Raw genomic sequence first — 26,025 nt, forward strand, 5'->3', positions numbered from 1 at the left:
AAGTGGCTGGGACTACAGGCGCCGACCACCACGCCCGGCTAATTTTTTGTATTTTTAGTAGAGACGGGGTTTCGTCAGGATGATCTCAATCTCTTGACCTCATGATCCTCCTGCCTCGGCCTCCCAAAGTGCTAGGGTTACAGGCGTCAGCCACCGCGCCTGGCCTGGCCTTTTGTATTTTTTTTCGTAGAGATGGGATTTCATCATATTGGCCAGGCTGGTCTCGAACTCCTGACCTGAGATGATCTGCCCTCCTCCGCCTCCCAAAGTGCTGGGATTATAGACATGAGCCACTGTGCCTGGCCCACATCAATTTTTGAGGAAAAACTAATCTTGTTTGTTCCCTAACTGAATAGATATATCAACTGGTTCAGCCTACACGATTCTTACTGAAACATTATAGTTGTGCAAGCTTCCTAGTTTTGATGGGTTCCAAAACTGTTGTTCCCAGCACAGCTGCAGAAAAGAAGAGAAATTTTAAACAAGTGGGATCAAGATCCTGAGGCATTCTTAAAATTATAACAGGAGATGGAGCATGGCTTTAACAGCATAATCCTGAAGACAAAGCATAATCAAAGCAAAGGGCAGCAAGAGGTGTAGGAAGTCCAGTCAAAACCAAAGTGGACCAGTAAAGAGCAAAATTCATGGCAACAGTGTTTTTGGGATGCTTAAGGCATTTTCCTTGCTCACTTTTTGGAGGGCCAAACAAAAGTAACATCTGCTTATTATGAAAGTGTTTTGAGAAAGTTGGAGAAAGCTTTAGCAGAAAATAGCCCAGGAAGGCTTCACCAGAGAGTCCTTCTCCACCACAAGAATGCTCCTGCTCATTCCTCTCATCAAACGGGGGCAGTTTTGCAAAAAGTATCAGTGGGAACTCATTAGGCATCCACCCTACAGTCCTGATTTAACTCCTTCTGATTTCTTTTTGTTTTCTAATCTTAAAAAAATCCGTAAAGGGCATCTATTTTTCTTCACTTAATAATGTAAAGAAACAACAACAACAACAAAACTATATTGACATGGTTAAATTCCCAAAGTGCTCCATGCTTTAGAAATGGATTAAATGTCTAGTATTGTCACTTACAAAAGTGTCTTGACCTGGATGGAACTTATGTTCAGAAATAGTGTTATTTTATTTTTTGAGACGGGGTCTCACTATGTTGCTCTGGCTGGACTCCTGGGCTCAAGGGATTCTCCTTTCTCAACTCCAAAGCTGGAATTACAGGCATGTGCCACCATGCCTGGCAATTTTTTTTTTTTTTTAATTGAGACGGGGTTTCGGTCTTGCCGAGGCTGGAGTGCAATGGCGTGATCTCGGCTCACCACAACTCCTGCCTCAGCCTCCCAAGTAGCTGGGATTATAGGCATGCGCCACCACGCCCAGCTAATTTTGTATTTTTAGTGTAGATGGGGTTTCTCCATGTTGGCCAGACTGGTCTCAAACTCCCCACCTGAGGTGATTCGCCTGCCTTGGCCTCCCAAAGTGCTGGGATTACAGGCATGAGCCACCATTCCAGACCAGTATTTTTTATTTTTATTTATTTATTTATTTATTATTTTATTTAATTTTTTGAGAATGATTCTCACTCTGTCACCCAGGCAGAGTGAGGAGGGAGGCCACCCACCTTGGCCTTCCAAAGTCCTGGGATTACAGGCGTGAGCTACCACGCCCAGCCAGAATCAAAGAGTTTTAAGGAGGAGGGTGACATACTTACACTTATCCTTGAATGAGCTCCCTCTAGATGCTGTTTGAACAATAGACTAAATGTAACCAAGAGTGGATTTAGCAAGAAGAGCCAACTATCTATGAGCACAATCCATGGAGGGGATAATGGTGACTTAAATTATATGGGGTGGGGGGTTCATCTTTATCATCAGGCACAGTGGAAATAGGGCCAGGTTTGTAGAGGGTGGATTAGTAATTCAGTTTAGATATATTGGTATTGAGATTCCTAAGGGAAATCTACATGGGAATGTCAGGTCAATAATAGGAATCTGAAACTTAAGAAATGGTGTAAGTAGTAAGTATAGCTATGGATGAGGATATGATGGTCCTAGAGATTAGATACAGATTGTAAACAAAGGCCTGGTGTGGTGGCTTACATCTGTAATCCCAGTAATTTGGGAGGCCAAGGCAGGTGCATCACTTGAGGTCAGGAATTTGAGATCAGCCTGGCTAACACAGTGAAACTCCGTCTCTACTAAAAATACAAAAATTAGCCAGGCATGGTGGCAGGCACCTGTAGTTCCGGCTACTCAAGTGCCTGAGGCAGGAGAATTGCTTGAACCTGGGAGGCAGAGGTTGCAGTGAGCTGAGATCGCACCACTGCACCCCCCCACACACACAAAAAAAGAGTGGGAGAAGGAGTTAATCTTGACCACCAATAGGTAAAGATCTGATAAGTAATTCCTTCTGTATCTGACATGCATGTTCATTCTAATGAAATAATTAGAAGGTCAGAATTTTACAATATGAATAATAAGCCTGTAATAGTAAAATAATACTAATAGGGCCGGGCACAGTGGCTCACACCTGTAACCCCAGCACTTTAGAAAGCTGAGGCAGGTGGATCACTTGAGGTCAGGAGTTCAAGACCAGTATGGCCAACATGGTGAAACCCCGTCTTACTAAAAATGGAAAAAATTATCCAGGCGTGGTGGCTCATGCTTGTAATTCCAGCTACTCAGGAGGCTGAGGCAGGAGAATCGCTTGAACCCGGGAGGTGGAGGATACAGTGAGCCGAGATTGTGCCGCTGCACTCACACTCTGGCCTGGGCAACAGAGTGAAACTCTGTCTCAAAAAATAAAAAATGAAAAATAAAAAAATAATGCCAACAGCGAACTGTACAAGCTATGAGTTGCTTCTAGTTGTCTACTTTATTTCAGTGCTTCTACACAATAAATGAGGTAATTTGAGATGACCTGTTCCTCAGTAGGACTTGTGACTCTGTGTAGTCCATAACAGAATAACTATTATTACAAAATAGAATAAAGTGATGTGAGAATATTGAAGAATTTAAACCTAATGATGCATACAAAAAGTATAGAATCTACATGTGACTTTTCCAGTGTTCATATTAGTAGCAGTACACAACTGTTAACATTTCTCTGCATTATTCCACTTATAGTAAAACATGGTTACCCAGCCCACTGGATACTTCTAGTGATTGAAGACATAAATAGAATTGTTTTAATGGGTGTTGATTAAAAAGTTTCTCCCAAATAAACATAATAATTAGTGTATGAGTTTAGCTAGCGCATGTTTTTAAAGTAGGGTCATGACTTTCCTGTTTTTTGAGACAGAGTGGGTTTTTTTTTTTTTGAGACAGCCTGTCTCCCAGGCTGGAGTGCAATGCCATGATCTCGGCTCACTGCAATCTCCACCTCCCGGATTCAATAGATTCTCCTGCCTTGGCATCCCAAATATCTGGGGCTACAGGCGCATGCCACCACACCTGGCTAATTTTTGTATTTTTAGTAGAGGCTGGGTTTCACCATGTTGGCCAGGCTGGTCTTGAACTCCTGACCTCAGGTGATCTGCCCACCTCGGCCTCCCAAAGTGCTGGGATTACAGGCATGAGCCACTGTGCCCAGCTGACTTTCCTGTTTTTTAAACTACAACGGGTAAGATAAAAGTAGTCTGATTAACAGACAAATCTATGAATGGATCCTATGAATTTTTTTGTATAATCAAGTCAATATTAATCAATAGGAAACCAAAATTATTATGAGTCACACTTTACGGTTGCTAAGATTGAGGCTTGTCAGAAACCACTAAATAATTGACTTGCTGTGTCTAAATTATTGTGTAGCTTTGGCTTTTATAATAATTTGATGCATACCAAAGGTCAATTGATTCATATAATGGTCTCCTTTCTGTGTTGATGGCATCTCCTTCCACCAAATCTCACATAAGCACATGAGGCGAAAGCCTCACTCACTCTTTTTAGTCCATGTTCTCTATACGTGTTTTTTTGTGAGACAAGATCTGGCTCTGTCACCCAGGCTGGAGTGCAGTGGCGTGATCTCTTCTCTTGATCTGCCACTTCTGCCTCACAGGTTCAAGCAACCTTCCCATCTCAGCTGGGACTGCAAGTATACTCCGTCACGGCCAGCTAATTTTTTTTATTTCTTGGAGAGGTGTGGCGTTTCACCAAATTCCCGAGACTGGTCTCAAATTTTTGAGCTCAAGTGATCTGCCCACATCGGCCTCCCAAAATGTTGGGATTACAGGCGTTAGCCACCACGCTAATAGAGACTCTTGTGATAGTTTTCCTTTGAAAAAATCTGATGTCTCTATCAATAGCAATCCAGATTTCTTGAGTGTTAATGGTCCTCATAGTCCTTCAAAGTCTTCTTCAATTTGTAGTTATTATGGTGTAGAAAAGAGAACTATAGACAACCACTTGCTGACTTACTTCCTTTGATCTGCACGCATTTACTAAACCTCTCAGTTATCCTGACCTTGCTGTTCCGTAGAGATCATGCATAATATTCCTGTTTCATGCTCCATAAGGACATGTACTTAATTCATAAGGACATATGGATTCCATTTGAAACAGGATCTCACAGAGTAGGTGTTTTATGTATGTACTCTTTCTTCTCCATTATAGGAACTCGTTACATTGTAACCAAGTTACTTGCCATTTCCCCTTGCCAGCAGGAACGTTGTTTTCATTTATTCCAAGTGCCCAATACTATTGAATAAATATAAAACATAGCTCTCATTTTTCACAACATGAACAGTATTGTAATTTATCTCTAACACTATTTAAATTTCTAATTAACTTATAATAGAATTTTCATTTCAAAAGACTTCATTAAAGCATAACAATGTCTAATAGTTCAGATGGAGAAAAGAAGCATTGTGATTTTCTGTGGTGGCTATTTTATCAGGATAAGTATGAATTGTGCATTAACCACCATCAGCCATGATTTATGATTCAGTTGTACCTTAAACACACGAAGGTGCGATTACAAAATAACTAATGGATTCTGTTTTCCTATAGGAAAAAAACCTTGAAGATAACTTACAGAGTTTGGCTACACGATTAGCTCCAATTTATAAGCAGTATGCTCCAGTAGCTTACCAAAATCAGGTATGTATTGGTATGAACTTTTTTTTTATTTATTAATTTGAGATGGGGTCTCACTTTGTTGCCCAGGCAGCAGTACAGTGGCGTGATCAAAGCTTACTGCAAACTCCTAAGCTCAAGCAGTGCTCCTGCCTCACCCTCCAAAAATGCTGGGATTACAGATATGCCAGACTGTTTTATATTTTAAAAAGTCATTGTTGGCCAAGCTCGTTAGCTCATGCCTGTAATCCCAGAATTTTGGGAGGCCAAGGCAGTCGGATCACCTGAGGTCAGGAGTTCAAGAATAGCCTGGCCCACATGGTGAAACCCCGTCTCAACTAAAAATACAAAAATTAGCTGGGCGTGGTGGGTGTGCACCTGTAGTCCCAGCTAATCAAGAGGCTGAGGCAGGAGAATCACTTGAACCCAGGAGGTGGAGGTTGCATTGAGCTGAGATCATGCCACTGCACTCCAGCCTGGGTGACAGAGCAAGACTCTGTCTCAAAAAAAAAAAAAAAGTCATTGTTAATAGAAAAATTTTCAAATTTGAGCAAATATATACATACACAGCATATCTATCTATCTAACATACATGTATGTAATTGGACTTTTTATTGATCTACTCTTTTTTTTTTTTTTTTTTTTTTTTTTTGTGCAGGGAGACTGTTTTTTTTTTTTGTTGCCCAGCCTGGAGTGCTGTGGCACAATCTCAGCCTTTTGGCTCACTGCACCCTCCGCCTCCCGGCAGGTTCAAGCAATTCTCCTGCCTCAGCCTCCCGAGTAGCTGGGACTACAGGCACGCGCCACCACACCCTGATAATTTTTGTATTTTTAGTAGAGATGGGGTTTCACCATGTTTCCCAGGCTACTCTCGAACTCCTGGCCACAAGTGATCTGCCCGCCTCAGCCTCCCAAACTGCTGGGATTACAGGCGTGAGCCACCCCGCCCAGCATCCACCTTTTCATTTTAAAAGGAGTTACAAATTGACTTTCAGTAATAGTTCATGAAATGTATGTATATCTTTTTGTTATGGATATTGAAAACTCTGTGTATATGATTAATGTGCTTTTATTGGTCTTTCTTTCTAATGGAATGATTGAGTCTATTTTACTTGCTTATCCATCTCCAACAAGAATTGGTATCCTCACCCTGCCTTACCTTGTAAAGTCAGTGATTTTCCTTTTACTCCATATATTGTCAAGTGCTTTATACTGAATGTTGCTTAGCTACACCTCTATGACAATAATACATTTAGTCTCAGAAATTACAAAGTGTAAATAATCAGAAACTTCGTGAGGAAATTATTTTTACTCTTTACTGAAGGTAGGTGATTTCCTTCTCTCTCTTAAGATTGTGCTCCATGCTTTCTTTTCTAGGTGGAATATGAAAATGTTGCCCGAGAATGTCGGCTTGGCAGCAAGGAAGGTCGTCCCTTCTCTGGGGTCACTGCTTGCCTTGACTTCTGTGCTCACCCCCACAGGGACATTCACAACATGAATAATGGAAGCACTGTGGTATGTACCTGTGTGAATTTGTATTCTAAAAGCTCCATCACTATATGCTTAGGCTGCAGTCCTTATGTGTACTATGATGATTATTACTGTGAAAAATCTTAATTTATGTGCTATTAGAAATAAGTGTAAAAAAAAGAAATAAGTGTATAGTGCAGGTCTTCATTAAATGCATTATCTATGCACTTCTAAAAAGTAACAGGGTCAGCCTCAAACAAACATTTTATTGAAAGGCTATGTTATATATTTAATTGTGTGTTTCCTGGGAGGCAGGAGTACTTTTTTTTTTTTTTTTTTTGAGACAGAGTCTCACTCTGTCACCAGGCTAGAGTGTGGTGACGCGATCTCAGCTCACTGCAACCTCTGCCTCCTGGGTTCATGCCATTCTCCTGCCTTAGCCTCCCGAGTAGCTGGGGCTACAGGCGCCCGCCACCATGCTCGGCCAATTTTTTGTATTTTTAGTAGAGATGGGATTTCACCATGTTAGCCAGGATGGTCTTGATCTCATGACCTCGTGATCTGCCCGCCTTGGCCTCGCAAAGTGCTAGGATTACAGGTGTGAGCCACCACACCCAGCCAATTTTTTAAAGTAACAATTCTCTGCTATCAAACTAGTAGGTATGAAGTTGAGCATGTTACTTGATATTTGTTTTTGCCGTCTGCACTTCAGGGTTTTTGTGAGGCAACTGTGCCAATTATCAGCAATATTTGCATTCTGGTATGCCTACTATGTTTACAGTTATGTAAATCATCACATGTCCATCGCCTGAAGTCAATTAAGAAATATGTAAATTAGGCAGAAGACCCAGTAGAAAATCTTGAAATAGTATTTTTGTCTGTTTGCTTCACCTAATTGTCTTCCTGTCATCTAGTAAAGCGAGATCAATAGAGAGCAATTGCTTTTGTTTTTCTGCTGCACCAGTTTTTTAGGTTTGCCAGGTAATTCTAAAACCTTCATTAAGTCTTGGCTGCAGGATGTGCATGTTGGCTCATGTCTGTAATCCCACCTACTTAGGAGGCCAAGATAGGAGGATTGCTTGAGCCCTGGGAGTTCTAGACCAGCCTGGGCAATAAGATCCCATCTCTTCAAAATATACAATTTTTAAAAAATAATTTTTTTTTTAGGGTTAGCTACAGCCTCTTACAGTGTAATTGAAAGTATATGATCAGCTGGGCGTGGTGGCTCACGCTTGTAATCCCAGCACTTTGGGAGGCCGAGGCGGGTGGATCACGAGGTCAGGAGATTGAGACCACGGTGAAATCCCGTCTCTACTAAAAATACAAAAAAATTAGCCGGGCGTGGTGGCGGGCGCCTGTAGTCCCAGCTACTCGGAGAGGCTGAGGCAGGAGAATGGCGTGAACCCGGGAGGCGGAGCTTGCAGTGAGCCGAGATCACGCCACTACACTCCAGCCTGGGCGACAGAACAAGACTCTGTCTCAAAAAAAAAAAATAAGAAAGTATATGATCAGATCAACAGGCAGTCTTTCTTCCTTGCTTGGTCAGTAGAAGAGTATTGGTGATAGATTAAGCCACAACAATCCTTTTTTTTTTTTCATATCATTCCTGCATACAAAAATGTTTTGAGACCAATGTTATTTCCAAGTGTTGAAGTTATATAAATCCAGCCTGGTAAATACTAGCCAGGCAGTGGTTCATCACCATCACTTGGCCAGGACATTTTACCTGAATTACAGAATATCTGTGATCAGGCTGAAGTCAGTTCAGAGTCAAGCTGTTTCAGTTTCTCTTCTCTGTGCTCTTTGACCTCCAGGGCCCGGATTACTCACTCAATGAGGGTCTTATCCGGAAATTGACATCACTCCAAATTTCCCCATCTTCAAACATGTGAACTCTTGAAATTCTACCACTACCTCTCCCTTCACCCTGTTTTACCATACTTTCTATTTTTTTAATTTTTTTCTTTTTTTTTATTGGTTTACTTTCTACTCCTTATTGGTTTACTTTCTAATTGTGCTCCTCATGTGAACTCCTTATGTCCTTCTTAGTCTCTCTGTGACCAATTAAATTGGTTCCAGTAAACATTTATTGATGTGACATTCTGATTTTCAGCATGACTAATATTAGTTATGAACAGATTACCACCATGACTGTTTAATATTGCAGGCTTTCGCCAGGCACCATGGCTCATGCCTGTAATCCCAGCACTTTGGGATGCCGAGGTGGAAGGATTGCTTGAACCCAGGATCTTGAGTGTAGCCTGGGCAACTTTGTGAGACCCTGTCTCTACAATTTAAAAAAAAAAAAAATTAGCTATGCGTGATGGTACACACCTGTATTCCCAGCTACTCAAGAGACTGAGGCAGGAGAAACACTCAAACCCAGGAGTTTGAGGCTGAAACATATATTTATATTTTAGACTTTGCTGAAAAATGGGACTATAGATATTGAAAAAAATGAAATTTTTTAACCTTTAACTTTGCTTTACCTTGGTATCTATCAAGTTCTATCATGAATCTAAAAATGCTTTGGAAATCAGATCTGTTTATTTCATTTATCTCCAGTCTTTGCTATCATTGAAAGGGTTTATAGCTCCGGGATATATGTTTTTATTATAAAATAAATAAAACATTTTATAGATTTCTGTTGGATTTTTAATATTTGAAAATTAATTTGGCTGGGCCCAGTGGCTCACACCTGTAATCCCAGCACTTTGTGAGGCCAAGGTGGGTAGATCACTTGAGGAAAATTAATTACAATTAAAATATTAGTTTTATAATAAAATGTTAGTTTTTAAAGCAGAATATTAATATTAGGTATCAAAAGTCAGGAATCACTATAGTGTCTATAGTTCCGTATTTTCATTTCTCTATAATAAATATAACCTCTAATGTAAGGAGGAGGGCTAAAATAGGTTGCATTTAAGATGAAAAATGTTGGCTATTAATATTTCACATCCAAAGAAAGGCAAATTTCTTGATATTTATTGATATGGCTCCTCACTGGAATAGAGCAATAATAGAACAGAAAGAGAATATTTATCAATATAAAATTAAAAAAAATTTTTTTAATTGTTAGCATATAAGTCTTTCTGGAAAGAGAAATCAGTTATGTCCCCGCTATCCAAGGAATGTGACATTCTTGAAATATCAGAAATATGGTGTTATGTGAGCTAAAATCATATCTTCCTAATAAGTTATACTTAATATAAACACAATAAACACAGTTCAATAGCCATTCCTTAATTTAGGCAATGAAGTAAGATGAAATGTAACAAGAATGTTTAATATCAAAAATAGATAAGTATTTTATAACATTATATTTACTTAGAAAATTAACTATTATTCTGGTCTGCCTACAAACAACTGGGAAGTTACTATGATTGAACAGAGTTGGGTGGCTTGATATAAAATAATAATATACCATCAGCAACCAATTGAAAATAAAATGGGAATACAAATCTCTTTCCCAAAGGCAACAACACGAAGGTAGGAATAGCCACAATGAATGTGCATGACCCGTATATCTTTCCCATTTCATGTTTTTCTCCCTATCAGGTTTGTACTTTAACTCGAGAAGATAACCGCTCTTTGGGTGTTATTCCTCAAGATGAGCAGCTCCATGTGCTACCTCTTTATAAGCTTTCAGACACAGATGAGTTTGGCTCCAAGGAAGGATTGGAAGCCAAGATCAAATCTGGGGCCATCGAGGTCCTGGCACCCCGCCGCAAAAAAAGAACGTGTTTCACTCAGCCTGTTCCCCGTTCTGGAAAGAAGAGGGCTGCGATGATGACGGAGGTTCTTGCACATAAGATAAGGGCAGTGGAGAAGAAACCTATTCCCCGAATCAAGCGGAAGAATAACTCAACAACAACGAACAACAGTAAGGCTTCATCACTGCCAACCTTAGGTGAGCCCTGTGGAACCTGCTAATCTCTGCACAACTTTGATGGATAGAAGTGTTTGGACTTTGCCTTGCCTTGTTTGTTTAGAGTTAAAACTAAGACACTGAATATATTTTTACATATGCCAGAACCAAAAGTCAACAAAAAAGTGACCCATCAGTATTTCTTGGTAATTTTTTCGACTTATCTTTTTTTTTTTTTTTTTTTTTGAGAGGGAGTCTTGCCCTGTCGCCCAGGCTGGAGTGCAGTGGCGCAATCTTGGCTCACTGCAAGCTCTGCCTTCCGGGTTCACGCCATTCTCCTGCCTCAGCCTCCTGCGTAACTGGGACCACAGGCGCCCGCCACGACGCCCGGCTAATTTTTTGTATTTTTAGTAGAGATGGAGTTTCACCGTGTTAGGCAGGATGGTCTCGATCTCCTCACCTTGTGATCTTCCCCCCTTGGCCTCCCAAAGTGCTGGGATTACAGGCGTGAGCCACCACGCCTGCCCTTTTGTTATTATTATTATTTTTTTTGAGACGGGGTCTCTCTGTCTGTCGCCCAGGCTGGAGTGCAGTGGCGCTATCTTGGCACACTGCAAGCTCTGCCTCCCGGGTTCATGACATTTTCCTGCCTCAGCCTCCCGAGTAGCTGGGACTACAGGCGCCCGCCACCATGCCTGGCTAATTTTTTGTATTTTTTAGTAGAGACGGGGTTTCACCATGTTAGCCAGGGTGGTCTTGATCTCCTGACCTCGTGATCCGCCCCCCTTGGCCTCCCAACGTGCTGGGATTACAGGCATGAGCCACCGTGCCTGGCCTACTTATCCTTTTTTATACTTTAACATATTCTTTTTTTTAATGGCATGGGGAGGCGTCTCACTTTATTGCCCAGGCTGGCTTGGAACGCCTTGGCTTAAGCAATAATCCCACCTCAGCCTCCTCCAGAGTAGTTGGAACTACAGGCACACACCACTGTGCCCAGCTAATTTTAACATGTTCTTATCATTGTTCCTGTGAATTTCCCCCATCTAATTCGAAGCCCTACTCATTGTTCTTGGCATAGATAAGAGACATGGCTTTCGGGATGCCTTGCTTGGTCACCTTTACCATCAATTTAAGCAATAATTAAATAAATATTACTAAACACCACTTTCAACAGTGGTATTGTGGGTTGTCATTGTTGTTTTTGTTTTTTTTTTTTTGTTATTTTGTTTTTGTTTGTGGAGACAAGATCTAGCTCTCTTGCCCAGGCTGGAGTGCATGCAGTGGCATGATCATGGCTCACCACAGCCTCAACCTTCCAGGCTCAAGCAATCCTCCCACCTCACCCTCCCAAGTAGCTGAGACTGTAGTGTGTGTGCCACTGTGCCTAGCTAATTATTGTATTTTTTTATAGAGATGGGGTTTCACCTGTTTCCCAGGCTGATCTGGAACTCCTGAACTCAAATGGTCCTCCCAAATTGGTGTAATTACAGGCATGAGCCATCACGCCTGGCTTGATTTGTTGATTATAAAGTCTCATTAGTTTTGGTTTTGGGTTTTGGATTTTGGGTTTTTTTTTAAAAGACAGAGTCTTGCTATGTTGCCAAAGCTGGAGTACAATGGCTGTTCACAGCCACAATCATAGCACGCTGCTGCCTCAAACTCTGGGATCCCATGGGAACCTCTCTAGTAGCTAGAACTATAGGCGTGCACCACACCTGGCTCTTAATCAGCTTTTCACCTAATAGATATTTTGCGACGGAGTCTCACTCTGTCACCCAGGCTGGAGTACAGTGGCACCATCTCGGCTCACTGTAACCTCCACCTCCTTGATTCAAGCGATTCTCCTGCCTCAGCCTCCCGAGTTGCTGGGATTACAGGTGCCCACCACCACACCCAGCAAATTTTTGTATTTTTAGTTGAGATGGGGTTTCCCCATGTTGGCCAGACTGGTCTGAAACTCCTGACCTCAAGTGATCCACCCACCTTGGCCTCATAAAGTGGTGAGAGCCACCACACCCGGCCGGCTTTTCAGTTCTTTTGTCACAACCTCAATTGTCTTTGATAGCTTTTTTTCTTTTTCTTTTTTTTTTTTTTTTTGAGACGGAGTCTAGCTCTGTCTCCCAGGCTGGAGTGCAGTGGCACGATCTTGGCTCACTGCAAGTTGCACCTCCTGGGTTCACGCCATTCTCCTGCCTCAAACTCCTGAGTAGCTGGGATTACAGGCGCCCACCACCACGCCCGCCTAATTTTTTTTTATATTTTTAGTAGAGACGGGGTTTCACCGTGTTAGCCAGTATGATTTCGATCTCCTGACCTCGTGATCTGCCTGCCTCAGCCTCCCAAAGTGCTGGGATTACAGGCGTGAGCCACCGCACCCGGCCTACTTTCTTAACTTCTATAACAAGTTGTTCCAGGCTTATCCATATAATTCTGCCCCATATTTAAAATCAGCTGTTTCTTTGATGAGCCTATAGAAGGAAAAAAAAATCATGAATTCATACTGACATTCAAAATTAACATTATAATGTATGCCTTAGCTTCTTTCATTTTTACATTTATGTGAAGTTGTTTATTTGTTTTTATAATACATGAGCAGAGTTGGCAGTGCAGGCATTTATATAATGCTGAAAGAAATGTAATACAGAGAAATACTGAGAAGAAATGTATATTCCCAGATATTTATAAGCATAATGTACAATACTTGGGCCATAATATCCTTTTCTTTTGTAATTCTACCCCTTGGTCATTTAGTCTTTCCTTCCCATCATTTACCTTTTGTGGACAACTTAACCTCTATAATAATAGTGCCATTGATAACGGTAGATGTTTCCTGATGTACCATTTCTGGGTCTTATATATGTGTTATCTTTAGAAATGAGAACTCTCAAGGCTCCAGGTTGTAGCATCTGAGAGGAGAACTGCAGAGCTTCTGAAATTGATCATTGTTTATTATATTATCAATTTATTATATTTTTAATTATTTTAAAACATGGCTGCTTTACCTTTTCTTGGTCCTAAGATTTGCTGGTTTTGCCCTTCCAAATAGTTTTTTAGAAGTTCACAACAGGGGCTAGGCGTGGTGGCTCATGCCTATAATCCCATCACTTTGGGAGGCAGAGGCGGGTGGATCACGAGGTCAGGAGTTCAAGACCATCCTGGTCAACATGGTGAAACCCCGTCTCTACTAAAATACAAAAAATTAGCCAGGCGTGGTGGAGATTGAGACCATCCTGGCCAACATGGTGAAACCCCATCTCTACTAAAATACAAAAAATTAGCCAGGTGTGGCGGTGATGTGCGCTTGTAGTCCCAGCTACTCGGGAGGCTGAGGCAGGGGAATCGCTTGAACCTGGGAGGCAGAAATTGCAGTAAGCCAGGATCGCACCACTGCACTCCAGCCTGGGCGACAGAGCGAGACTCCATCTCAAAAAAAAAAAAAAAAGAACTTCATAACAGGGAGAATGTCCTCAAGGAAAATGTTCCCACTGGATGTGAGATTTGTGTGGATGTGTCAGAGCAAATAACCCACAGTTGACATCTTGAGAGTAATGATCTACTTCCTTAATGAGAAGGAAACTAAGCTGAAATACTCTTGCTTTTGAGGGTTACAAAGATTTATGTTCAACTACAATGTTTTGCTTGACTTGCCTCTGCCTAACCTTGGACTTTGCCAGTTAAGATGCTTTTGTTACCTAAAAATATTTATAAACTATTACTTGTTTTTACTTTTTAAAATATAGGGTCATACAATGCCTAAAACGTATCTAAATATCTCTTTGAATAGTTAAATATTGCTCTATGTCATTGTATTACAATACCTGCACAATATTACATTTAGTTGTATTATTTACTTCCTACCTAATTAGGTCAATTCTAATATTTTACTATTTCAAACAATGAACAGCCATCCTTTTGGCTAGATTTTTGCACTTATTTATGCCTCTTTCCCAAAGGAAGAGTTCTTTAAAGAAAATTATGGCTGGGCGCAGTGGCTCAAGGCTGTAATCCCAGCACTGTGGGAGGCCGAGGCGGGCGGATCACGAGGTCAGGAGGTCGAGACCATCCTGGCTAACACGGTGAAACCCCGTCTCTACTAAAAAATACAAAAAATTAGCCGGGCGTGGTGGCGGGCAACTGTAGTCCCAGCTACTCAGGAGGCTGAGGCAGGAGAATGGCATGAGCCGAGATCGTGCCACTGCACTCCAGCCTGGGGGACAGAGCGAGACTCCGTATCCAAAAAAAAAAAAAAAAATTATTAGATGAAAAAGTATACAAAACTACATAAAATTTTTAATTCGTGTTTGTGATTTGAAATGAACAGAACAAAACCAACCAACGCAACATCAGCGTTTTCTTATATAATTCTTTGTACTTGTCTTTGAAAATACTTTTTAAAAGACAACCCCTACCAAAAGTAATTCGTATTTTTCTTCACATTTGGTGTCCTTGTTTAGGGAGTAAAACTGAGACCGTGCAACCCGAAGTAAAAAGTGAAACCGAGCCCCATTTTATCTTAAAAAGTTCAGACAACACTAAAACTTATTCGCTGATGCCATCCGCTCCTCACCCAGTGAAAGAGGCATCTCCAGGCTTCTCCTGGTCCCCGAAGACTGCTTCAGTCACACCAGCTCCACTGAAGAATGACGCAACAGCCTCATGCGGGTTTTCAGAAAGAAGCAGCACTCCCCACTGTACGATGCCTTCGGGAAGACTTAGTGGTGCCAATGCAGCTGCTGCCGATGGCCCTGGCATTTCACAGCTTGGTGAAGTTGCTCCTCTCCCCACCCTGTCTGCTCCTGTGACGGAGCCCCTCGTTAATTCTGAGCCTCCCACTGGTGTGACTGAGCCGCTAACGTCTCATCAGCCAAACCACCAGCCCTCCTTCCTCACCTCTCCTCAAGACCTTGCTTCTTCTCCAATGGAAGAAGATGAGCAGCATTCTGAAGCAGATGAGCCTCCATCAGACGAACCCCTATCTGATGACCCCCTGTCACCTGCTGAGGAGAAATTGCCCCACATTGATGAGTATTGGTCAGACAGTGAGCACATCTTTTTGGATGCAAATATTGGTGGGGTGGCCATCGCACCTGCTCACGGCTCGGTTTTGATTGAGTGTGCCCGGCGAGAGCTGCACGCTACCACTCCTGTTGAGCACCCCAACCGTAATCATCCAACCCGCCTCTCCCTTGTCTTTTACCAGCACAAAAACCTGAATAAGCCCCAACACGGTTTTGAACTAAACAAGATTAAGTTTGAGGCTAAAGAAGCTAAGAATAAGAAAATGAAGGCCTCAGAGCAAAAAGACCAGGCAGCTAATGAAGGTCCAGAACAGTCCTCTGAAGTAAATGAATTGAACCAAATTCCTTCCCATAAAGCATTAACATTAACCCATGACAATGTTGTCACCGTGTCCCCTTATGCTCTCACACATGTTGCGGGGCCCTATAACCATTGGGTCTGAAGGCTTTTCTTCCCCTCTTAATGCCTTTGCTAGTGCAGTGTATTTTTTCAAGGTGCTGTTAAAAGAAAGTCATGTTGTCGTTTACTATCTTCATCTCACCCATTTCAAGTCTGAGGTAAAAAAATAATAATGATAACAAAACGGGGTGGGTATTCTTAACTGTGACTATATTTTGACAATTGGTAGAAGGTGCACATTTTAAGCAAAAATAAAAGTTTTATAGTTTTAAATACATAAAGAAATGTTTCAGTTAGGCATTAACCTTGATAGAATCACTCAGTTTGGTGCTTTAAATTAAGTCTGTTTACTATGAAACAAGAGTCATTTTTAGAGGATTTTAACAGGTTCATGTTCTATGATGTAAAATCAAGACACACAGTGTTAACTCTACACAGCTTCTGGTGCTTAACCACATCCACACAGTTAAAAATAAGCTGAATTATTATTTCATGGTGCCATTGTTCCAACATCTTCCAATCATTGCTAGAAAATTGGCATATTCCTTTGAAATCAGCTTATGAAATGTTTTCTCTCTTAAAATATTTCTCCTGTGTAAAATAAATCATTGTTGTTAGTAATGGTTGGAGGCTGTTCATAAACTGTAAATACATATTTTAAAAGCACTTTCTATTTTTTAAAGTAACTTGAAATAATATAGTATAAGAATCCTATTGTCTATTGTTTGTGCATATTTGCATACAAGAGAAATCATTTATCCTTGCTGTGTAGAGTCCCATCTTGTTAACTGCAGTATGTATTCTAATCATGTATATGGTTTGTGTTCTTTTACTGTGTCCTCTCACATTCAAGTATTAGCAACTTGCAGTATATAAAATAGTTAGATAATGAGAAGTTGTTAATTATCTCTAAAATTGGAATTAGGAAGCATATCACCAATATTGATTAACATTCTCTTTGGAACTAGGTAAGAGTGGTCTCTTCTTATTGAGCAACCTCAATTTAGTTTCATCCCACCTTTCTCAGTATAATCCATGAGAGGTGTTTCCAAAAGGAGATGAGGGGACAGGATAGGTTTCAGAAGAGTCAAATGCTTCTAATGTCTCAAGGTGATAAAATACAAAAACTAAGTAGACAGATATTTGTACTGAAGTCTGATACAGAATTAGAAAAAAAAAAATTCTTGTTGAAATATTTTGAAAACAAATTCCCTACTATCATCACATGCCTCCCCAACCCCAAGTCAAAAACAAGAGGAATGGTACTATAAACATGGCTTTGTCCATTAAGAGCTAATTCATTTGTTTATCTTAGCATACTAGATTTGGGAAAATGATAACTCATCTTTTCTGATAATTGCCTATGTTCTAGGTAACAGGAAAATAGACTTTAAGTTTATTTTAGTCTTCCCATTTTCTTCCTATTATTTTATTGACTCATTTTATTGCAAAACAAAAAGGATTACCCAAACAACATGTTTCGAACAAGGAGAATTTTCAATGAAATACTTGATTCTGTTAAAATGCAGAGGTGCTATAACATTCACAGTGTCAGATTCCTTGGGAGTATGGAAAACCTAATGGTGCTTCTCCCTTGGAAATGCCATAGGAAGCCCACAACCGCTAACACTTACAATTTTGGTGCAAAAGCAAACAGTTCCAGCAGGCTCTCTAAAGAAAAACTCATTGTAACTTATTAAAATAATATATGGTGCAAAGTATCTGTTTTGAGCTTTTGACTAATCCAAGTAAAGGAATATGAAGGGATTGTAAATAACAAAATGTCCAGTGATAGACCATCGTGTACAAGTAGATTTCTGCTTGTTGAATATGTAAAATAGGGTAATTCATTGACTTGTTTTAGTATTTTGTGTGCCTTAGATTTCCGTTTTAAGACATGTATATTTTTGTGAGCCTAAGGTTTCTTATATACATATAAGTATATAAATAAGTGATTGTTTATTGCTTCAGCTGCTTCAACAAGATATTTACTAGTATTAGACTATCAGGAATACACCCTTGTGAGATTATGTTTTAGATTTTAGGCCTTAGCTCCCACTAGAAATTATTTCTTCACCAGATTTAATGGATAAAGTTTTATGGCTCTTTATGCATCCACTCATCTACTCATTCTTCGAGTCTACACTTATTGAATGCCTGCAAAATCTAAGTATCACTTTTATTTTTCTTTGGATCACCACCTATGACATAGTAAACTTGAAGAATAAAAACTACCCTCAGAAATATTTTTAAAAGAAGTAGCAAATTATCTTCAGTATAATCTATGGTAACGTATGCAGTAATTCAAATTGATCTCTCTCAATAGGTTTCTTAACAATCTAAACTTGAAACATCAATGTTAATTTTTGGAACTATTGGGATTTGTGACGCTTGTTGCAGTTTACCAAAACAAATATTTGAAAATATCTAGTATCAACTGAAATGTTGCCATTCCATTGTTGTAGTTAACATCATGAATGGACTTCTTAAGCTGATTACCCCACTGTGGGAACCAAACTGGATTCCTACTTTGTTGAACTCTCTTTCCTGGTTTTAACAATTTACCATCCCATTCTCTGCCCTGTGATTTTTTTAAAAGCGTATTCAATGTTCTGCAGCATTGTGATTGTATGCTGGCTACACTGCTTTTAGAATGCTCTTTCTCATGAAGCAAGGAAATAAATTTGTTTGAAATGACATTTTCTCTCATAAAACTGGTCATCTAACATTATTTCTACCCCTCTATTATGTTTTACTGTAATGATCACCTTTTCTTATACCTCTCTTATAACACTTAAATTGGGTTTTAAATCTGCGTTTGTTCATAGTATGGTCATTGAATTCACTGATACATGACCTCCTAATAGCCCACTCAGTTCATAATATGCTACAAACTTACCAACTTTAATGAGAGAATAATTCCTGCCTATTGCAAAATCCTATAAAATATCATGCTGCCCTTGATATTCCATTTCTTTTTTCTTTTCTTTTTTTTTTTTTTTTGGTAGAGACAGAGTCTCACTATTTTGCCCGGGCTGGTCTCAAACTCTTGGCCCCAAGCGATCCTCCTGCTTCGGCCTCCTAAAGTGCGAGGATGATAGGCATGAGCCACTCCACCTGGCCTGAAATTCCATTTCTAATGGCTCTTGAGCCATTGTTGAAATTTCTTTTTTTTCTTGTGCTTGTCTGTCTCACCTACCTCTTGTTTCCAATTCATCTACAAAGTACCAAATAGACCAGGTCATAAACATAATTGAAATACATTCTTATTGGAAAGTGAGGCTATCTGAAAAGGCATAGCTGTAGGCAAATTATTGCAACATGTTTACATCTTAAATAACTTTACAACATCTTTGTTATTCAGTCTGCATGTTGATAAAGTAATTTCATTTATTAAATATAGAACTTCAACTAGATGAGATCCATAAGTAATTTGCTTAAGACATAACCGCAATACATATTTAATTGAATGCATACCCTTGTGTAAATAAGCTACTGATTTAATTCACATGACTAACCTACTTTCTAACATTATTACAGTGGACTTCTACTGATAACATTTCACAATAGCGTGTGTGAAAATAGCCCTGAACCAGTTTTTAAAACAAAAATTATATTGACTTTTTATCTGGGACATACGACTTTATTGCATGAAACTTCCACTGACAGTGGGCACAGCATTTCCTTTGCATGTGCCAACTAAATCAGTAGCTGTATGCAACCTTTAACAGATTTATAGCTATTACCTTCAATTTCACACCTTGATGCATGGAAATCTTTTTTATATAGATTTAATACAACTGTGAGTTTTATAGAGATTTATGACAAGAGATTTTGAAATAAGTTCATATAGTAGTGGCCTCTCATAGCAATGGAAGACACCTGAGAAATCACATAGCTCAATCACTGGGGCCCAGAGAGCAAACCTTAATGCTAGATTGTGATTAGAATTTAAACAGATGAAGGGCACTATGTGTTGAGAATTGTAGGGAAACTTGATTTTCTTACCCAAAGAGTATTTTATCACTGGGAAATAAACAAGTATCAGATGCTTATACAGTATAGGCTTTCAATTCCCCTGGAACTAGTTAGTGTTAAGCATATACAAGAAGTTATAAAGGCATGGATGATTGAAATAACTAAGGAAAGTGTATTTCCACTGTATATACTACCTAGCCATGCTTACAGAGTTCATTCATGCCCTTTGCCTAGTTAGCCTCACAATTAAGTCCCAGCATAGTTTATTTTGATGTAGCTGTCTACATGTATTGGAATACTATTTTATTGCACATAGCTTCTAAACTTGCCCATAAGTATATTGAACACCAGTTGTGTGGCACACTCAACCAAGTGAATGTAATCAATACATAATTGCTGAAGGAGTCTGGATTTATCCAAATCAAATTATGTTCCACGTTGAGCTACCTTTTAACAGCTTTAGAAAATGATGTCATCCATTGCTCTGGAATGCAATTCGGAAAGTCAGAATCAGTATGTCCTTCACCAGAAATTAAATTTGTGTGTTTTCTTAGAATGTATTGAGATTTATTGAAATGTTCTTGCTTTTCCTATATGTATAAAATGGAAACTGAGTTCCTTTATTACTTCCTGAGATGGTAGAGCTGACTTTTATGCAGGATATCATCACTATTTTTGTCCACATTGATAGCTACAAATTTTATTATTTTTTGCTACAAATTGTAATTCTCTACCTTTCAGTGTCTGGATGACTTTTTAATTCCCTATTTCTTCCGGGCTTCCAATCATATACCATTGTTTGCTTCAAAAGGGATATATTATACTCTCTCTAGTAATCCAAAGGTATTCCTAATTTTGCCACTCCTCATTTTTGCTTCTCTTTAAGGGCCTTATAGTATGTTCTAATTTCTCATTTGGTAGTATGCAACATTTAATATTTCTAGCTCTAAAATTCCATCATTAATTATTTCTTTTTTTCTTTTTTTTTCTTTTTTTGAGAGGGAGTCTTGCTCTGTCACCCAGGCTGGAGTGCAGTGGCGTGACCTCGGCTCACTGCAACCTCCGCCTCCCGAGTTCAAGCGATTCTCCTACCTCAGCCTCCCAAGTAGCTGGGAATACAGGTGCCCGCCAACACGCCTGGCTAATTTTTGTATTTTAGTAGAGACAGGATTTCACTATGTAGGTAAAGCTGGTCTCAAACTCCTGACCTCAAACGATCTGCCCGCCTCAGCCTCCCAAAGTGCTGGGATTACAGGCGTGAGCCACCGCGCCCCGCCAATCACTTCTTTATCAGCTGTACTTCTTTCCTACCTTTACTGTAATACTTATGATCTTGCCTGGGTCATAAGTTTTCTTCTAGTTTGTTCAGCTATAGATGTCCTTTATGTTGGAGCAAAACTAGGTCCAAGGTAGGAATGTCATTATTAGATGTAAAACATATTAGCTGATTTAACCCATTTATGTTTGAATGCAACTTTGAAAACCCTTAGTTAACAGTATAAAGCTAGCTTTCCTAAAAATAGAAATTTTGTCCTTAGCGGCTGTTATGTAAGTCATGACCCTTGTCTTGTTCATTTTAGGAGAAACAATATTGGAAATTAATTTTTTTCTTCTCCATTTGGCAAGGTATGAACCTTGACTAGAAACTCTACTTGTTATTTTTCTTTTTTCTCATTTTACTGAAGCTGCAATATCACTAAGCGCACTTTCATTCTTTTTACAGTGTTATTTTTCTTCTGATTTTCTTTAAATTAAAAATCTATTGCTTCCCCTTCTCTGTCCTGTCTGCATTCCTCTGATCCCCTACACAAATACACATGGTTCATTTAAAAAATAGCAACCATCTTGATAAAGCTGTCTTTTCCATTGTGTCCTGCAAGTTCTTTTAGGTGTAACATCATAAGAAATCACAAACTTGTATTCAACTCTTTTCAGTTTTAGGCAAATTCCATTTTTAGGAATAGTAGTTAAGCAGTCACAAGACCACAGGTTAATATTGAGTGCTCTCTCTCACTTTACCAATCCCAACAATGTTTAACTCATTTGTTAGTGTTTGAGTGTTTTATTTGTGTACTAAGTTAAATATTCTAAGTCCTTCTGTATGGCTTTACTATTTCTAATGTAAATTTACTCCATTGGAATTCTTTGGTTTTTGGCAGTAATAGGAATTATTCTGTAATCTGGGTGAGAAAGATTAGGAAATGAACTGAAAGTAATTGAAAGAGGAGGCACAAGTAAACCATCAGAAACGCTTTTGACCATAAGAAGGGGAAATTAAGGGACAGAACGGATGAAGAATTGTGCTCCTATCAGCAATCTGAGGGTTCACTCCACCTGCTTAAAAGCAAGAAATATTTTTAATATTTCTTCTCTCCACTCTGTACTAATTTTATCTGAAAAATTGCTGCTGAAACTTAGGAGCCATTTTGAAAGCAACGGTAGTAATCAAAGGTATAATCCTCATGCTATATAATGTTTTAGATTATCAAACTGCTTTACTATGTGGAGCTTTTTCTGCCCGTTACTGAGGGTTAGACGGAGAACACTGTTCGCATCTTAGAGGTGAGGAACCTACAGATGGCAAGAATAGCATATGGCTGGCTCCAAGTCACACAGCAAGTCAATCAATCGGAGACTAAAATATTTGTTACCTGTAGACTGCTAAATTTCTGCATCATGAACAATGACATGGAGAGAACGTTGCTGAGTAGAAATTTTGTCACACCTGATCTGAGAATATAAAATTTGTTCATTTGCAAAACATGCTTCTGAAGCATTTTGTTTCCATTATTTATTTAGCCAGCTAGTTTCTTATGGATACTAAAGAAGTTCTCCCAAACTACCTAAATTCCACAATAGGGCTTAGATTTATGAAGTTTTATATTTTTTCCTCCTTATAAAAAGCTCTTTTTATAAAGAATATCCTTGTAATACTAAAACGGGGAAATCTCCTAAATAATATATTTTTTAATATTACTTTTTTAAAAAGCTAGGGTGAGCACCTCACAATCAAAATGTAATGTATTTGTTATATTGAAATGCAGGGTTTTTTGAAGGAAACATGGTAGGTAAACATTTTAGTTCCCAAATGCAAAATTGGGCTGGGTGTGGTGGCTCACGCCTCTAATCCCAGCACTTTGGGAGACCAAGGCGGGTGGATCACAAGTTCAGGAGTTCAAGACCAGCCTGGCCAAGATGGTGAAACCCCCGTCTCTACTAAAAATACAAAAATTAGCCAGGCATGGTGGTAGACGCCTGTAACCCCAGCTACTTGGTAGGCTGAGGCAGAGAATTGCTTGAACCTGGGAGGCGGAGGTTGCAGTGAGCCGAGATTGTGCCACTGGACTCCAGCCTGGGTGACAGAGTGAGACTCCATCTCAACAAAAAAAGCAAAATTGTTGGCATCTCTAAGACAGAGCAAGACTCCCTCTTTAAGAGATAGTAGTGTCTCCCACTTAATTGAATTCGTTTTGTTTTGTTTGCTTTGCTTTGATTCTTGCCACATAAAATCTGTGGGTCAAAGGTTGACCCAGAGATATGCTCAGAGAGTTAAGAAAAATAAGAAGATGTGTTTGTAAATTTTTAAATAATGAAAAATGAGATGTATTTGTAAAATTTTAAAATAACCTCTTTATAAATATAAATATGTTTATAAATATAAAGAGGTAGGATGTTTTGGCTATCTAATTAGCACATTCTGGGTCATACAAACACACACCCACACACACACACACACACAAACAGGCCAAACAACTCTAGATAGTCAAATAAATTCCCCTTTTGGTGATTCAGTTCAGTAACTGCCTATCCTCATCAATGCTTCTTTGTGATGATGAAATAGTTGACAACTGGGACTTTACAAAAATAGCTCCTGAAAAAAATTAAATATTTTATTGCAATGTATGTTCATTTTTTTTTAACTTTTATGGAATAACATTGTGATAGGTGCTTTAAGATAAATATTTTTCCAGAAGTGGTTTATAGTATAAACTAAGGGCAGTTTTTACATTGTGATGTGTGGGTGGATGGTCATATTTAGTTAGGTTATTAAGAAATCATGAAGTGTTCCCTAACAAGAAACTTGCAAAGCTATTTGGCAGGAAGAAAATCATTAACTTCTAGTTTATTTATTTTTTTTCTCATGCTATACGCTTAATTACCAAGTAAATTCACTTGTGTACCATTACCTTAATTCAAAGGAAAAGCCAGAATGTTTATCATTGGTAGGAGTAAAATATACACAGATTCTTTACCATGGTGAAATAGAATAATACTGAATTCCCAATACAGAAATACTAATTTCACAAGCTAATATTCCTATCTTTTAGCTGACTTCTTTCTCTCTTCAGGATATATTTACTATTTATTATTTACCTTTGAATTTTTGATTTGGGGGACTTTTACCTATTACCATCCTACTATATTAAGTATCCTGTACAATAAAATATCTTAGCAAGGAAACACTTTTAAAACTTCAAAAATATCCGATTTCATTCTTAACATATGGGGGAAGCAGTAAAAGAAAAAGCACTTCACCATGTAGAAGAGAAAGTGATCATTTTAATTAAGATAATTTCAATTCATTATCAACATTTAATCCTCTGCAAACAAGGGAACACTTACTAGCAGTACTTGAAGACTTGTGAGTTGGAATTGCATGTTACTTGAAAGATCTAATTAAGCTAAATTTTGGTGCACAGCAGTTGTACATGATTTCATGTTTATGTAGCAAAATACATTGAAATGTTATTAGTGTTGAAACATACATGTAAAGGTAGTTGTGGAAATTGTTATATTTTCCTTGTGTGTCATTTATTTAGAGCATAAAGGTTTTTTTATTGTTCTAACTGAATAAGGCTAAATGAATACTGTAATTGAAAATATATTTTAAATCTTTGTCATGAGTTTTTTTAAAAAAAACTATTGCAAATTGTATCATTCCTGATTACACAGAACTTTGTGGGTGGTTTTAAATAAATTTTATACTTCTATTTTGCACCTGATAGTCTAATTTTTCTTTCCTTCTAAAAATCACATTTAAAAGTTTTAATATTCAATCAAATTCACTACATTTTAACTACAAAGGACTATAAGATTTAATATTTGGAGATGACTAAATGTATGCATGTGCTCACCATAAAACCAAAATGGCTAGCATTTATGAAATCCTCATTATGTGCCAGAAACCTTACATTTTATGTAAATTATGTAATTCCCATGGTGATTCTATTAAGGACTCTTATCAACCTCATTACATAGATCTATTCTGAAGCTTGAAGTTATTAAGTTCACAGCCCTAGTAACTGGCAGCGCTGTTACTCTATTCATGTCCTTACTTGGCTTTATAATTGTTTCAATAAACTTAATACTTTTCCTTAAGTCTGCTAAATTTAAACTTAATTCTGAATGCAGTTTGCCAATATATTTTACTTTTTTTACTTTTTTTTTGAGACAGTCTCACTCTGTCGCCTGGGCTGGAGTACAGTGGCACGATCTAAGCTCACTGCAACCTCTTCCTCCTGGTTCAAGCGATTCTCCTGCCTCAGTCTCCTGAGTAGCTGCAATTATAGGGGTGCACGACCACGCCGGCTAATTTTTGTATTTTTAGTAGAGACGGGGTTTCACCATGTTAGCCAAGCTTGTCTCAAACTCCTGACCTCAAGTGATCCGCCCACCACTGTCTCCCAAAGTGCTGGGATTACAGGCGTGAGCCATTGCACCTGGACACCAACAGTATTTTAAAGACTTCAATATTAACGGTTTTTTTACTTTTTTTTTTTTTTTTTTCTGAGACAGAGTCTCACTTTGTCGCCCAGGATGGAGTACAGTGGGGCGATCTCAGCTCACTGCAACCTCCGCCTCCCAGGTTCAAGCAATTCTCCTGCCTTGGCTTCCTGAGTAGCTAGGATTACAGGTGTGCACTACCATGCCCGGCTAATTTTTTTTTTTTTTGAGACGGAGTCTCGCTCTGTTGCCCAGGCTGGAATGCAGTGGTGTGATCTTGGCTCACTGTAAGCTCTGCCTCCCGGGTTCACACCATTCTCCTGCCTCAGCCTCCCCAGTAGCTGGGACTACAGGCACCCGCCAACACACCCGGCTAATTTTTTTTGTATTTTTTATTTATTTAATTTAATTTTTTTTTTTTTTTTGAGACGGAGTCACACTCTGTCGCCCAGGCTGGAGTGCAGTGGCACGATCTCGGCTCACTGCAA

General features: G+C 39.1%; 1 protein-coding gene across 3 annotated transcripts in view; it reads left to right on the forward strand.

Moving 5' to 3' along the window:
• The window catches only part of TET1 (tet methylcytosine dioxygenase 1), a 142,638-nt gene extending 117,728 nt beyond the window's left edge, over nucleotides 1-24,910 (forward strand). For all 3 annotated transcript variants that reach the window (XM_032138640.2, XM_032138650.2, XM_058436299.1), the window contains 4 exons: nucleotides 5,011-5,100; nucleotides 6,454-6,591; nucleotides 10,105-10,456; nucleotides 14,872-24,910. In XM_032138640.2, coding sequence (XP_031994531.1) covers nucleotides 5,011-5,100; nucleotides 6,454-6,591; nucleotides 10,105-10,456; nucleotides 14,872-15,878 — 1,587 coding nt within the window. In that variant the 3' untranslated portion in view covers nucleotides 15,879-24,910. The remainder of the gene's footprint in view (nucleotides 1-5,010; nucleotides 5,101-6,453; nucleotides 6,592-10,104; nucleotides 10,457-14,871) is intronic.
• The last annotated feature ends 1,115 nt before the right edge of the window (nucleotides 24,911-26,025 follow it).

This window comes from Hylobates moloch, unplaced genomic scaffold, assembly GCF_009828535.3.
Source record: "Hylobates moloch isolate HMO894 unplaced genomic scaffold, HMol_V3 SCAFFOLD_3, whole genome shotgun sequence".
In the NCBI taxonomy this organism is placed as follows: Eukaryota; Metazoa; Chordata; class Mammalia; order Primates; family Hylobatidae; genus Hylobates; species Hylobates moloch.